Source organism: Mirounga angustirostris, unplaced genomic scaffold (genome assembly GCF_029215605.1).
Source record: "Mirounga angustirostris isolate CCGP_5_RB_7025 unplaced genomic scaffold, mMirAng1.0.hap1 SCAF_13, whole genome shotgun sequence".
In the NCBI taxonomy this organism is placed as follows: domain Eukaryota; kingdom Metazoa; phylum Chordata; class Mammalia; order Carnivora; family Phocidae; genus Mirounga; species Mirounga angustirostris.
This window is the reverse complement of record NW_026991721.1, coordinates 8,514,448-8,530,864: the sequence shown is the minus strand read 5'-3', so window position 1 is coordinate 8,530,864 and position 16,417 is coordinate 8,514,448. Positions and strand designations below refer to the sequence as shown.

At 40.6% G+C, this 16,417-nt stretch overlaps 1 protein-coding gene across 1 annotated transcript in view; it reads right to left on the bottom strand.

The window, feature by feature from the left end:
• Positions 1–2,499: 2,499 nt before the first annotated feature.
• Positions 2,500–16,417, bottom strand: part of ATL3 (atlastin GTPase 3) — a 57,703-nt gene continuing 43,785 nt past the window's right edge. Inside the window, exons 9-13 of the mRNA XM_045893444.3 lie at positions 10,922–11,049; positions 10,245–10,301; positions 8,411–8,482; positions 7,609–8,040; positions 2,500–6,871 (exon numbers count right to left, since the gene is read on the bottom strand). Of these exons, the coding sequence (XP_045749400.1) occupies positions 6,788–6,871; positions 7,609–8,040; positions 8,411–8,482; positions 10,245–10,301; positions 10,922–11,049 (773 nt within the window). The 3' untranslated portion in view covers positions 2,500–6,787. The remainder of the gene's footprint in view (positions 6,872–7,608; positions 8,041–8,410; positions 8,483–10,244; positions 10,302–10,921; positions 11,050–16,417) is intronic.

Here is a 16,417-nt window from a genome sequence, read left to right as displayed (position 1 = left end):
TTGAGGACACCAGACTGACTTCTGCTTCTCCTTACTCTCTGCTTTCAGAACTGCCCAGATGTCGATTCCCTTATTTATTTCCCCCTGTGCTGTGCCTGGGAAAACAAAACAGAAAGCATCCTGAGGGATGAGGATGCCAGGAAAGTGATTTTCGCCTTCCACACAGCGCTCAAGAGGAGCTCGGTAAGACAGACCCAGGCCAAGAAGCTATACCACACGATGTTGGTACCGCCACCAGCAAGACTGTCCCTAGGTGCCCCCCCCTCCCCTCCAAGTCTGCCACCGCTGTTCCAGTGGGAGGCCATACCAGGATCAAACCAAGAACTGACTCCAAAGCCTCTGGTCTTTTCTGCAACCACAGTCACGGAGCCCTGTTCTTCTTGTGGTGGGAGAGGGGTAATAGTCATTATTTTCAATGTCTCCATTTTCTGCCTTCTAAGGAGGACGATTCTCCAGGAGAATCCAGTGTTTTGCAGTCTCTGAGAAAGTAGGAGAAAATGGCTCAGGCTTATGCTGAAGCATGAGACCTTGTGGGGATTCTGAGTGGGTGGGGTAGGAGGGCAGCAAGGCCAGGGGGAGAGAAGGAAAGGGGGAAAGGGAGAGGGGGGAAGGAGAGAGAGGGCAGGCAAGCCACATTTAAAGGAGCAGAATCCATTAGGAGCATTTTGTGTGAACATGAGGGTTTCTGTTGCTTGACATTAACTCTCAAAACCTGAACACTCTTCTGGGGAAAACTCCATCAGTGTCAAAACTGAATACAAGCTTGTTTTTGTTTTGTTTTGTTTTGTTTTTTAAGTAGACTCTGTGCCCAATGTGGGGCTTGAACTCAAGACCCTGAGATCAAGAGTCACTGCTGACTGAGCCAGTCAGGCACCCCTGAATACAGGCTTTTTAACGTTTATCCAGGCTACTCTGGTGCGGCTTTGGGAATATGCCAATTCTGACCGTTTGGCCAGAAAAATCAGGTTTTTATGAAAGAAAAGGAAGGTGAAGTGTAACTTCCTCCTGAATCCCATTTCTGAAACCCCTCAAGTCATAAAGAGAACAAATCCCTATTGAGAGGCTCTGAAGAGCTTCCCCTGCATAAATGTGCAGCATAACCACCATACTTCTCTTTGAAAGAACATTCCTGAAATGGTCCAGGTTTCTCATTCCCCTATGTCTGTTAAATGGAGCAACAGTCCGGGGCACTGGGAACTGTGGTGGACATTTGTTTTTGTTTGTCCAGCAGTCTTTCACTTGGTGACTATGTGGTTCTAGTGGACCTGCCTAATCACAGTACCACATTACCCTGACTAGAGACACATGTGACCTTGGTCCAGCTATCAGGCCCCAGCCCCCAGGCTATTGCAATTGACCCTGAAGGAACATATGACCCAAGCCAGACCAATCAGAAGCCTTCTCTATATACACACACATTTCTAAGTAGGCAGTGGGTTAAAAAAAAAAAAAAAAAGTCTTTTTCCCCTGGAGACATTAAAGTGGTATGATGTAAGCCTGGAACCGTCTGTGCCTTACCTCCCCGGCAGCATGGAAGAAATCCATCTGCAAAAGCAGATAATACACCTGCCACGTACTTGAGATAATAGCCCTGCTGACATTTGAGTTCTTCCAGTGCCTGATGTCAGTTTTGCTCCTAGACATCCAGTTATCATCATCTTTTCTTTGATTCAGCTAGAGTTGAACTCATCTTTGCAAACTGATATATGGTAATCAAAGGCAAGAATGTCAACGCACCAAAGACAAACCATAGTTTGCTTGACTTCTCCCCATCCACACACGCCCTTTCCCCTCCCGTTTTTCTCCCCAGCTTATGCTATTGGGGGTATCACCACTCTGATGGTAGTCCCGAGTTTTCACCATACTCTTCCTATCAGTCTGTGAGTTTGCACCTTCCCTAACTATACTGATGAGCACAAGTGCAACAGCTAGCCTGGCACCGAACATATGATCACCATCAGGGAGAGAGAGGGAAGACAGGGAGGGAGGGATGGATGGCAACTGACCACACCAAGTATATGTTTCAAACTATAAACATACTAGAAATCTTACTGCAGGGCCAAATGGGCTACGTCTAGCAATTAGCCAGTATTTGGGAAGTTGAATGCAACCTCTCCACTGGCTCCAAGGTCACCAGTTGAAAGGGAAAGCTTTCGATAGAGCTTCACTCACTCCCAAAGAGGAACCATTTAACCAGATGGGGCAACCAAATGAAAGCGCTACAAGTTCAAGGGTCCTCACAAGTCCACGTTACTGTAAATAAAACTTGTGTTTGATTTTAAGTCCAAGTCCATGGCCTTCTCCAGCACTATGCTAGCAAGACTGTTTGGTATGGTTTTGCAGGACAGAGAAAGGTGATGCACCCGAACCGCATTACCATTACCTCCTTTGACATGGGGTTAATCCCTCCCCTTAGATATCCTATTCACTTTGCCAAGCCCAAATCTATTTCACAGACCTTCCCATATTAAAGAACGGAGAAAGAAACAAAACACTGACAATGGTGCTATGATCTTTATTCAATTAAATGACCTTACAATTAAGAAACAGAAAACGTGCTTTTAATAAACTAATAGCATAATCTCATCCCATTGCACTTTTTAAAAAGTGTATTAAATTTTAAAGCCGTTCAAAGGCAAGGGTCTAGGAGAAAGTATTTTCAACAAATCATTTTTTAAAGAAAAGAAAAAGAAAACTTGTACATGCTCAGGATTAATACGAACCCCTTTAAGGCTTAAGTCCATGGTAGCATTTAGCCATCTAAATTAGAAAGCTTCAGCAATCAAATGTAATCTTTCCTTGGTCAGAAGAGCACTACATTTAAATTTTAGTTCTGGCACATGAAAACTCCTTCCAAGGAAGAACATTTTCTTTTGAAATCTTTCTGCTCCTAGATCTGTTTTGAAAAGTTCCTGTCATAGGGGTACTTCTGTAACTAATTTTCAAAATTATCTTCTCCTTCCTTTTTATTATTTTTATTTATGGCTTAAGGTTTTCTGTGCACGAAAGATGAGGGGTTCAAGTCACAGTGCTGAATTTTGCTTTTTTTTTTTTTTAAAGAAAAACTACTTTCAAAAAGTGGTTTTTTTTTTTAATCCTAATTACACCTGTTAGTAAACAGGACACTTGTACATTCACTTTTCAGAGAAGGCACTATGATACCTTAATTTAGAAAAACAGCTTTAACGTAGATGAAAGACATCGCCCTTATTACTCAGAACACGGTGAACCCTCAGTCATAGTCCTGGAAGCAGAGCACCTATTCTGAGCGCAGGTAGAAGCTGTCCATCCCCTCGGCTCCAAACAATACTGATTGCACCTTCCCAACCCACGGAGCATCTCTCTCACTGGTCTCTGAGCCACCTGCAGTACTATCGAAGGGGTGATTCCAGGGCCACAACCCAGACCCACTGAGGCAATCCCTAACATAAAGCTAGGAATCAGAATGGTTTTAAACAAGCCTCCCAAGTACGTCTTGGGCACTCTAACATAGATGACAGCGACTACCCAAAACATAACTACAACAGGACATAAGGAAAACTATCCTATCGCAGCAAATGGTCATTGTCATTTTAAAAAATCACAAATAGTTTGTACTTTCATGACTGAAGCTTGTCTTCATTATGCCCTATTCCTTGACTAAAATTTTGTCAGGTCTAAATGTAAGCCAGAAAGATGTAGCCCACACTGGCTACCTTGGATGGTAGCCATCCTAAAATCATCCTAAATTACATTTCAATAGTTCTATGAGGGGGGAAAAAGGCCTATGAAGACTTCCCATATAAATTATTTTTAAAAAGAAAAAAAACTCTAGGGAAAAATAAAACTATTTAGTTTTGTTTTTTTATCACTTTTGCCTGGGCTTAGGTCAACCTACTTATCTGTAACTCATCCATAATACATAAATACCCATCCAAACTCACCCTACCCAAGACACTACTTTTATAAGGTAGGTAAAACACTGGCTATGACCTGCTAAGGGAACACCCTGCCAGTAACAAGGCAGTTTGTTTATGTGTCTAAAGCCTTTCACTTCATGTTAAGAGAAAAAAGAAAGAGCAGATAAAGCAAAACAATATTCATAGGCAATTCTACCAAGTACAAAGAAGGTGTTAACACATAAACCTCCACGGAACAGACTTCTTGGTATATTGCTAAAATAGGGCATGGCTCTGAAGATGTTGATCATCATACATGATCATTCACCCCCATTGTATCTACAAACCAATCTAGAAAGAATTGAAATTTTGATTCTATTATTTTTACTATAAAAAGCTAATTGGATTTTTAAATTTTTTTTTTCTGAAATGAATACTTTTCATAGAAATTCTGAAAACCTCCTTTTCCACGTTACTAGGACTACGCCCCATATAACCGTTAGAAATGTGCAAACCATAAATGTTTGTGTGAAAAGGCTGGTCAGGAGTTGCGGAGCTACACACACCACACAAACACTTGCAGTGTGAACACCTAAGCAATGTCTCTGACCCACAGACTAAAGGCTGAGGGAAGTTAAGACGTACAAGACATTCTTTTCAACCTGGTTATAAATCTCCCCGGATTATTTAAAGCCAGCAGTGAGGATGCACCTTTTATTGAAAAAGATGATATAAAACCACCAATTTACTGTAAAAATAGAGAAAAGAAACCAAAGAAAACTCATTAAGGATCTTCACTGAGAAAACTTTATCAATACTTCCCAGAGCCAGAATAAATTAACTAATAAAGACAAAAATAATAAGGCTTCCCCAGGGAATTAAACCAAATTATTTAAGATCAAAACAGAAATGGTGAATCTGAACAGTAACTAAATCTTAAGATTTCACTTCGTCATACATTATCACATACTGTTTTACTTTAAAAATTCTAATACTTCAGTATTAAAATAAGTTTTAGACACATCATCCTTTTCTCACCATTAAAAGCATCACTCTAGACAATTATTCTGAAATCTATAAATGTGCCTCTACAGTGCATTAAAAGCCAAGAATCTCAACACCTGCAAGGCCTTTAGCGAACAAGTATGAACCTTCAGGAAGATGAGAGGCTACCTGAAAATGCACCAAAATTTCAAAGAGAAGCTTTCAATTTAACAGTCAACACTAAGCAGCACTGATAGGCAAATAAACAGTTTTTAGAACAAGCTGGAATTTTCCTAAAATTTAATGGCAATTGAATAAACTAGCAAGAACTTAGGGGCAAGATGGTATGTAGACAGGAAAAAAATATAAAATGCTTGGAATTAATTCAGACTCATAAAAATACTTCAGTGGTGAAGTGTTAATGTAGTAAAAAGAAAATTCTTTAATAAAGAGATTACATGCTTCTTTCTTCTGCCTTCCGTTCAGACTTCTTCACGTATATAGAATCTACACTTGGGTTTCGCCTAAGCCTTCCTATCTCCCTCCCACAACAAAAACTATCTTAATTAAGGCTCTCATACCTGAATGTTTTTATAAATACTTAAAGGCAAGTTTTATGAAGTTTAAAAATCCACAATAATTCACCATTATATTATAAATCAAAGGAAAAGGCAACTCATAGAGAAATTTTTACCACCCAATCAAGGTAAATAAAAAAGATTTCTTAGATACTTCTAGATACTGTCCATATTTGGGTGGGACTCCGGTCCTCACTAAGCCAAAGCTATTTTAAAGCTACCAGACTAGTCAAGTGAGGTTAAAGAAAGGAAGATTCGCTAAACAAAACTGACAATTTTAGCTTTATTATTAAAAATACTAGACAGTGCCTAGGAAAACGCAAGTAAATGTTTTGGATAAAGACCTGATTTACTGCTAGGCCACATGAAACAGGACAACTAAAGGCAGTAGTGTTTGGTAATGTCTTTCCTCTAATCCTTAATAAAGTTCTGTTCTTCAGTAGAACTCTTGAAAACAAGACCTCTAAATGACAACCGTGAGTTATATATAATACAGATGTGTATATAAACCTGCAAACAGTGAATCTGAGCAAGGCACAAGTTCAAGTGACTTATCAGAGGTCACATGGTTCATTTAAACTCAAGCTTTTTTGTTTAAAATATCGAGCTCACTCCTTTCATTATGAGCCACTCTGGCTCTTCAAGGCATGTTTGCCTCTTTTCTAAAAAGAAGCTAGAGGAATGAAGGCAAAAATAAAGTAAGAGTATGCTCCAACAAAACTGTCAGCCTGTCAGTAAAAGACCATAAATTTCAGTGTATGGTGGATTTAAACAGGATATGGATTTTCCACACTATGTGGCAAGCAGGATTCTTTAACATTATAAGATTTTAAAAGTGTAATGGCATCCTTTTCAGTCTTTTGTTCTGAAGCTTTTGCAAGTTTTGTAAACATTTTAAAATAGTAAGGTATAGAAGAACAGATAGGTTTCACCACAAAACAGCATCTTTCATGAGGTTATTCTTGATTCCCTCCCTATCATGTCCTCAAAAGCCTGGATTCAATCTTAAAAGGCACTAAGTGGCACATACAGGATTTAAAACCACATCTGCAGTTTTTCCTTTAGCTTTCTCCCCCATAAAGTGCACAAAGCAGAGAGTAATAAGAAAATAGACGCAGGCGTGATCTATATCAGCAAGGAAAAAAACGCTTCCAACAGAAATGGAAGTATGTTTAAGAATCTGAAGCCATGGGAAAGGTCTGTCTATGAATTTATTACTGCTGAGTTTCAGCTCTTCCCCGGTGATCCCAAATCTGCGTTCCTCTGGACCTGGACCTGTGGCCGTGGCAGAAACCCAGAAATCAGGAGGGGCTGGTCGCGTTCTCGTTGGCTCCTCTCGTCAAGATGCTATTGAGCTTTTTTATCCACAAGTGGCCTCCCAATTGCATCCCTCACAGCGGACTGAGTGGAATTACCCATATGAGAAGTAGCCTGCAAGAGTCCATTTATTCAACACGTAAGTTAATAAAATACAACACAGCATCGAGAGAGACTTCAGAGATAAACTTTCAGAAATCTGTCTACATCACGGGTAGGTTACCAGAAAATCGGGAAATGAAAATGCAGGTGTCAGGGGAACCTGTAGCGGCAGCTGGCTCCCCAGAGTCAGCGAAGCCTCTGCTCCGTTATCGTGGTGGGCTGGGAAGCCACCGTGGCTCCTCACAAGCTTCTGACTCAACCGATCTGCTCCTGGTACTCGGAAAAAGAAATCCGAGTCTCAAGGATCTGTACACCTGGAGATCACGTCAATGTCAAAAGCCACTGGCTTTTTTAAAGATTTTAAGCGAAAGAGATGCCATCCATTAGAACTCAAAATAGAAAAATTTCAAAGCTGCTGATTTTCAGTGAAGCAAATTAACCTTGGATGGGGGAGAATCACACAGGAATTGCGTCTAAAGAGCATGTGGTTAGAAGCTATGAGTAACACAGTGCATTTTCTCGCATTAGAGGGCAGTTTTTAGGCATGGAAACAAAATATTAGGAATAAATATTAACATCCTAAAGAAGGATGATACAACGTAATGCCTATCAAAAAACAAAAAATGGTCAGGGGAAGTTTCTCATGCCTTCTTTCACTGTGAAACTCTTCCAAATGGAAATACTTTACAATAAAAGCACAAACATCTGTCCGTTATCAACCCGTAGCCTCGTCAGCTGGCACCACTCACCTGCTCTAGTACATATGCTGCACCAGAATCAATTGCTCCGCCCAGCTCACGGTATTGACCAGAATACCTGATGTATCCCCAAGTAAGAAGTGCTATTAACAGCAGTCCAACCATACAGTTGAACAACTGGGCCACAATCTCAAGACCAACAAAGCCAGTGAGGCCTGAGGCTATGTACAAAATCACGATGCCCGTGAAAAGCACCGCAGGGGTTCGGAAGGTGCTAAAGACATTCTTGCTGCCGTTGTGTTTGCAGAAGTTCTCATAGAGCAACCTGATCTCCTCCTCCAGCTCCTGCTGGTAACGAAGGCTAAAATCCTTCCCACCCATCTTCTTGGTCTTCCTAAAATGGTCCAGAGCAAGCTGCTTGAATTCACAGTGCTTCTCCTCCAGAATGTCTGGAGACAAATAAGGTTTCTCTCCCCCACAAACCTAAAAAGAATAAAGACATAACGTGTTGAAGATCGCTTTGAAAACAAGTGCCCAATAAAACAAGTGAAAACACTGAAAAAGTCAGAACATTTTAAGATATTAGAAATTAACTTGACCAAGACCAGTAAAAGTCTGGGTTCACTTCCTCTGAAAAGCACACTGAAATAAGCAAGGTGACATTAACTGCACCAAAAGAAAGTCTTGCTTAGCAATGGAAAGAACTAGAAGACCCCAATTACCAGGGGGACCTGAACACAGCTTTGTTGTCTCATCATCTTCAGATACATTAAACAGGATCAGTTTGGGCTCCTGAAGTCAGCAACAGGGCCAGGTGATAGATACATCAGAATAAGACACGTGCCCAACATACCTCTTCCATGTTATTGTAATAAATGTCTTTGGCGGAGGCTGCAGCTGCTAAATTGTTGGCTTCAGCGGTGGCCTTTTAAGAAAGGAAAGCATGAGCTCTGAATCCCCTCTTTTAACATTCTTCCACAAATAACCAAGTGCCAACGTCCTCTCACCCTGTCCCCATTCTTCCTTTTTTAGGATCCTTCTGCCATTTTTTGTTTCCATACAGCCCAATTTATAAAATAAAATACTACTTTTCTACCAAATTTTCTGCCAAAAAACATTCTTATACATAAGGAGTCTTTATCATCAATTAAACCTCTGGAAATATCACTCCCTTTGCTTCCATTTTAAGTGTTAAGAAATAGGGGCGCCTGGGTGACTCAGATGGTTAAATGTCTGCCTTCGGCTCAGGTCATGATCCCAGGGTCCTGGGATCAAGCCCCATATCAGGCTCCTGACTCAGCAGGGAGCCTGCCTGCTTCTCCCTCTTGCTCTGCCTCTCCTGCAGCTCATGCTCTCTCTCTCTCTCTCTGTATCTCTGTGTCTCAAATGAATAAATAAAATCTTTGGGGCACCTGCGTGGCTCAGTCGTTAAAGCATCTGCCTTCGGCTCAGTCATGATCCCAGGGTCCTGGGATCGAGTCCCGCATCCGGGCTCCCTGCTCAGCGGGAGGCCTGCTTCTCCCTCTCCCACTCCCCCTGCTTCTGTTCCTTCTCTCACTGTCTCCCTCTCTGTCAAATAAATACATAAAATCTTAAAAAATAAATAAATAGATAAAATAAATAAAATCTTAAAAAAATAAGTGTCAAGAAATAGACGTGGGTCAAAAAAGGGAAAAAATTTATCTTTACATGAATTCCAAATTCTAGCTTCCTTTGTAAAAATGTTTTGCTACTAAAGAAGTAAACATCTGGCAGTAAACGGCTTTATGTTCTGCCCATGAAAGTCAGAAATTATGTGTTAACAAAATGACATCTTGAAAATAGCAAAATGTTGAAAATAAAAGTCCCCCAAAATAAAAAACCTGACCAGTAAGTAGTAAATAGGTATGTCGGGACGTGTTCTACTAAAGTAGACAACAGAAAACAGGACAATAATTTGTCTAAGATAACTGCGCTTGTTCTACCTGGGTGTAATAAAACAGTGCTCTCCACAGTGCATTTGGTGGGAAGACCAGGCCCAGTAAGGGGCCGTTCTGCTTTAACTGTACCCCCATGAATACGCACAAAAAAACCCAGGGCGCAGGGGTGCCTAGGTGGCTCAGTAAATTAAGCATCTGCCTTCAGCTCAGTCATGATCCCAAAGTCCTGGGATTGAGCCCATGTCAGGCTCTCTGCTCAGCGGGGAGCCTGCTTCTCCCTCTTCCTCTGCCCCTCCTCCTGCTTGTGCTCCCTCCCTCTCTCTGTCAAATAAATAAACAAAATCTTAAAAAAAAAAAAAAAAAAAAACCAACCCAGAGGGCAGTCACAATGCTGAAGAATGTGCTAAAAATTCACATACTTTAGCATAACAGGCAAGGAGAGCAAAAGCATTCTCTCCTTTTTTTTTTTTTAAGTCTTATTTATTTTAGAGAGAGACAGCATGTGCACAAGTGGGGGAAGGGCCAGAGGGAGAGGGAGAGGGAGAGAGAGAGAATTTTCAAGCAGACTACCCCACTGAGCACAGAGCCCTACCTGGGGCTCCGTCCCAGGACCCTGAGATCATGACCTGAACTGAAATCAAGCGTCAGATGCCTAACCACCTGAGCCACCCAGGCGCCCCACATTCTCTTCTTAAAGGACGCTGCTTCTTGTGTACGAGTCAACAAGGAATCCAACAGTATCATTTCGGATGTCAAAGAACTGCTTACCTGAAGCATGGATTTGGGATGAGGCAGATCTTCTCCTTGGTAAATTTTAATATATGCCTTAGAATATAAACATAAAATCAATTGTGAAAAATGTGATTCTGTCACATTTAATCATACTTTTAATTTTTAGAAAATGACCATACAACTGCATTTTCCTAAAGACCTAGATCAACACCCAGGAATTAGCAAAAACACAACACACCTTTGAGTGAATGTTAGCATTTTTAGTTAACTAAAACTGTTCTCAAGCAGCACGAGCCTAGCAAGGCTAGGAGTCCCACCAGATTCCCCATGCACACTGGCCTCACCACTACCTGTGGGCACAGTGACCGTCCGCCTTGAAGTAGCCATGTCACATCTAGATGCCGTCTCCTCCTACTCACGGCAACTTCCTAACCACCTCCTGTCCACACCATCTTCCTTGAGGAACAATCTTCCTTTAGCCACAGTAATTACTCCTCTAAGAAAGTGCAAAGAACATCCATTTGGTTCTTAGACCGATACTGCCACCCAGTGGCCCACTCCTGGAAGGACACTGGAGGCTCTGAAAATGCCTCTCACCATCTCCCCCATGAAACTTGCCCCTAAGCTTTAAAATAGTAAAATTCAAGTTAGTTTACAACCTAGATCAGTTTTACCAAAAGTCAAATATTTTGATAATTAAAACCCATATTTACCTTAAAATACTCCAGTAGCCCCCGACAGGTGACTTTTGAGCCATTGATCTCCTTTTCCATTAAATTAGCTGGGTTTAACACAAATGGAATCAGGGTCTGTAACTGCTCTTTGAATTCACCGGCAATATCTGTTCACAAGACCATGAAGAAAACAGTAAGCCAAACGGGTTTATTCAACCAAGCTGAGCATAAAATGCAATCTTCAGTCTATCCAACTGTTTTAACATTTGCTAGTTGAAAGTGAGGGGAAGGAGGGATGCCTGGGTGTTTCAGTCAGTTAAGTGTCTGCCTTCAGCTCAGGTCATGATCCCAGGGTCCTGGGATCGAGCCCCACATTGGGCTCCCTGCTCAACGGGGAGTCTGCTTCTCTCTCTGCCCTTCTCCCTGCTCATGCTTGATCTCTCTCTCTCTCTCATAAATAAATAAAATCTTAAAAAAAAGAAAAGTTGGGACTCCCTCCCAACTGTGTCTGACACTTTCTGCCCATGACCAGGTTGCTGATGGACCTCTGTCTGCATGTACCTTTACTGTCTCCTTCCTTCCGGGGATTAAGGGCTGCCTAGTCTAAAACAGAATATGCAGAATATTCTTCCCCTGGTTTTCATTCTGGGGGATTTAGTCTACTCCCTAGCCTTTCAAGAAATCTCACTTCTTAAAGAATTTTCAAAAAAATCAATTATCAACCCCTCTAGTCCTCTCTTCCTTACCATACCTTCACACTCCCCCTTGGATCCATTAGAAATCACTACTCATTATCCACTTGCTTTTCTGTTGTTCAATTTTTAATGTTAAAATATGTAGAAGCACCTGTACCTCATGGTATTTTCTATTATCTCCTCAGGACCCTCTGGGCCATCCCAAAAGGAAAAGGCTACTATCTCAGGAAAGATGACAGTTCTTCACAGCTTCTACAAAATTCCCATTGAGGGTGCAGGAGAGCCATTAATTAAGAGCTCTTTCCTCAAAGTGAGAACTAGCTGGTCCAACTCTGAAGACACAAGGAAATTAAAATACAAGGAATCTTCTGGGGTTCCCAACTAATTCACACATCAGCTGAAAAGAAAGTGGGTAGGAACCCACATCAAGGTAGGAACTCTTCAACACTCCATAACTCTAATGTATAAAACTGAGACATTCTGATTTCAAATTTTATTCATTCAACAGTTTTTGAGAACCCTTTTGTAGCAGACATTGTTGTAAGAGTTGGGAGCAGAGCCGCAAATAAAACAAAAGCAGCTTCTAAATTTTTCCAATTACAAATTAAGAATTTCTGTAGAAAAATCTTCAGGTTACTTTTATTTCCTTAGAGTCTTTCCTTGGAATATATGGTCCTCTAAAAGCAATTACTAGATAATATAATGACAATGTACACACTCCTGGAAGACATTCAAAACGAATTTTAAAAAAATCCATAAAGCCAGATAATGATGATTAACATTTAAAGTATTCCCTTCTGGGGTGCCTGGGTGGCTCAGTCAGTTAAGCGTCTGCCTTCAGCTCAGGTCATGGTCCCAGGGTCCTGGGGTTGAGCCCCTCGTCGGGCTCCCTGCTCAGCAGGGAGTCTGCTACTACTCCCTCCCCCTCTGCCTGCTGTTCTCCCCACTTGTGCTCACTCTCTCTGTCAAATGAATAAATTTTTAAAATCTTTAAAAAAAATAAAGTATTCCCTTCCTTTTCAAGGCTCCTATATATTGCTAAGTTGTTTTTGTGAAAGATTACCAATTTCTACCTCTCCCACCAATGTATAAGAAAGCTGTTTACAACTCTCAACACACTAGAGATTTTTTTTTAAGATTTTATTTTTAAGGGATGCCTGGGTGGCTCAGTCGGTTAAGCATCTGCCTTCAGCTCAGGTCATGATCCCAGAGTCCTGGGGTCAAGTCCCACATCAGGCTCCCTGCTCAGTGGGGAGTCTGCTTCTCCCTCTGCCTCTGCCTCTCTCTCTCATGAATAAATAAATAAAATCTTAAAAAAAAAAAGATTTTATTTTTAAGCAATCTCTACTTTGAGGCTCAAACTGAGCAGGGAGCCCGATGCGGAACTCGATCCCAGGACCCTGGATCATGACCTGAGCCGAAGGCAGATGCTTAACCGACTGAGCCACCCAGGCACCCCAATGAAAAGCGTTTTTAAAAAATGTATGAGAAATTATAAATATTGGGAAGACAGAGTATTCAATAAATGATGTCAAAGTATTGGTATCTATAGAAAAATAGAAAATGGATCTCTACTTCATACATACATAAAAATTAATTCCCAGTGGATTAAACACAAATATGAAAGACAATACTTGAGAGAGAGAAAGAGAGCAAGGGAGAGTGTGTGCACGTGTGTGTGTGGAGAAAGGAAAGGATTTTCTAAAACAAGACTTAAAAAAGCACTACATAAGATCAAAGGTGAATGAATTCAATCACATTTAAGCTAAGACACCATAAAAAAAGACAAGACAGAAGATGGGAGAAGATATCTGCAACATATAACTAACAAAGGTTCATATCTTAAAATACACATATAGGATCTATACATTGCAGAGAAAGACAAACCCAATCTAAAACTGAACAGGCGTGAATAGGAATTGCAGAGGAAAGGAAGCATGGATGTAAATAAATATATCAAAAGATATTCAATCCCATTAAGTAACCAGAGAAATGCAATTTAAGGCCACAATGACATACTGTTTTTTATCACTAATTTGGTAAAAACCAGATGTCTGATAACTCTAAGCATTGCCTATGATATGGATCAACAGGAATTTCTATATACACTGATGAAGGGAGTATAATTTGGAACAACCACTTTGGAAAACAATCTGGCATTATCCAGTAAGGTAAAAATATACAAATTCTAATATCCAGGAATTCTGCTTTTAAAGCACATATCTTTGGGAGACTCCCATATATCCACATATACTAGAATGTCTGCAGCACTGTTCATAGCAAGAAACTGGAAAAGCTCACATTTCCATCGAGAATAAACTGTGTTATATTCGCAGAAGGCACAATTATACTACAGTAAAAGTGAATGAACTAGGGGCGCCTGGGTAGCTCAAATGGTTGGGCGTCTGCCTTCGGCTCGGGTCATGGGTCTCGGGGTCCTGGGATCGAGCCCCACCATCTGGGCTCCTGGCTCAGCGGGGAGTCTGCTTCTCCCTCACCCTCTGCCTCTCCCTCTGTCTCTCTCTCTCAAATGAATAAATAAAATGTTTAAAAAAGTGAATGAACTAAACTACATGCAGTAACACAGATAATCTCAGAAATAAAACACTCAGGGCACCTGGCTAGTTTAGTCAGTTGAATGTCCGACTTGATTTTGGCTCAGGTCACAATCTCAGGGTTATGGGATCCAGCCCCATGTCAGCTCCGCACAAAGCACAGAGTCTGCTTGAGATTCTCTTTCTCCCTCTCCCTCTGCCCCTCCCCTCACTTGCAGGCGCACTCTCGTGCACACTCTCTAAATAAAATCTTTAAAAAAAATTTTTTTAAAGATTTTATTTATTTGAGGGCGCCTGGGTGGCTCAGTTGTTTAAGTGACTGCCTTCGGCTCAGGTCGTGATCCTGGAGTCCCAGGATCGAGCCCCACATTGGGCTCCCTGCTCAGCTGGGAGTCTGCTTCTCCCTCTGACTCTCCCCCCTCTCATGCTCTCTCCCTATCATTCTCTCTCTCTCAATAAATTTTTTAAAAAATCTTAAAAAAAGAAAGATTTTATTTATTTGAGAAAGCGTGAGAGAGAGAGAAAGCATGAGCGGAGGGAAGGGCAGAGGGACAGGGAGAAGCAGACTCCCCACTGAGCAGGAAGCCCGATGTGGGACTCAATGCCAGCATCCTGGGATCATGACCTGAGCTGAAGGACCTGAGCCACCCAGGTGCCCCTAAAATTTAATTAAAAATAAATAAATAAAACACTCAATGAAAATACAAGTTGGCCATACTTCAAAATTAAACTTAGCAACAGACTAAGTGATTCAAACACAAGTAATGATTTTTTTTAAAAATTCAAGGGTGAAATAAGCAAAATTTAGAATAGCGATTATTTCTGTGGGGAGGCAGGGAGACGGGATAGGAAAGAAGCACACAGGTATAGAAAATAGTACTGGTAATGTTCTAGACGACAGACTAGCAAACTACAGCCCTTGGGCCAAATACGGCCTGCTAACTGTAACTGTCAGTAAAGTTTTGTTGAAACACAATCATGTCTTCATTTATGCATTGTCTATGGCTGCTTTCTTGTTACAATAGCAACGATGAGTAATTGTATGGCCCCCAAAACTTAAAATATTTACTATCTGGTCCCTTACAGAAAAAATTTGCCAATTCTGGTTCTAGATATTAAGTTGGGTAATAGGTTCATGATGTTCATTATATGAGGTTTTATATCTTACACATATAAGTTCTATGTTTCCTTTTATATATGTAAAACTTTTGCATTCTTTTGTATACCTAATAGTACATTTTAAAATTTAATGGTAGCTCATTATTTTAATTTGCTTTCATTTCTGTTGTTGCTAGTTAGACCAAGCTTTCTCCCATACTGGTTCATCAGCTGATTTCCTTTTCCCCTACCAGGGGCCTGTATCTTGGAATACAGTCATTCTTCACAAAGTAAACAAATATGCTATCCTCTATCCTTATGTATACTACAATCACTGAAATATTTTCTCCAGTTTGCCTTTTTTTTAATATGCATAAAATTATTAGGTATTCAAACCTATACCATTTTTCCTTGGCAATTTCTTTTATTCCTCCTAATTTTAAAAAGTCCTTCCCCAATACCAGAGGTCGAATAAAATTAAATTTTCCGCATGCTTTAATTTTTATAATTTAACTCTGTAATCTACCTAGAAGTTATTTATGCCTCATAAATTAAAACCTACATGACATTTCTCTCTAAATAGTAACATGTACCTCTCATCTCTACCGATTCCCAACCCATCTTTTTTTTTTTTTTTAAAGATTTTATTTATTTATTTGAGAGAGAGAAAGAGCACAAGAGGGGGGAGCGGGAGAGGGAGAAGCAGACTCCCTGCTGAGCAGGTAGCCCGATGCGGGACTCGATCCCGGGACTCCAGGATCATGACCTGAGCCTAAGGCAGTCGCTTAACCAACTGAGCCACCCAGGCGCCCAATTCCCAACCCATCTTAAATAACTGATCAATTATAAGATCTCATGGCATCAAAAAATTTTTTTGGTTTTTTAATCTGTCCCACCTAAATAAATGGGTACCAATCTCCCATCCAAATACTTTTTAATTCTATAGTCTCCTCAGGATGGCGCCAAAGTATGGCCTTTACCAATTTTAAAAAGGGGTTAATCCCCATATTACACATTGATTAGTAGCTTAATATATGATAAAGGTGACATTTCAACCAGTGGGGGGAGTTGAACTATTCAATTAATACTTTTGGGAAAAAGGGCAGCCATTCAGAAAATAAGATGGATCTAAACTGGATCATAAATTATAATGTGAAAAATAAAACTACAAAATTTCAAGAAAAAAA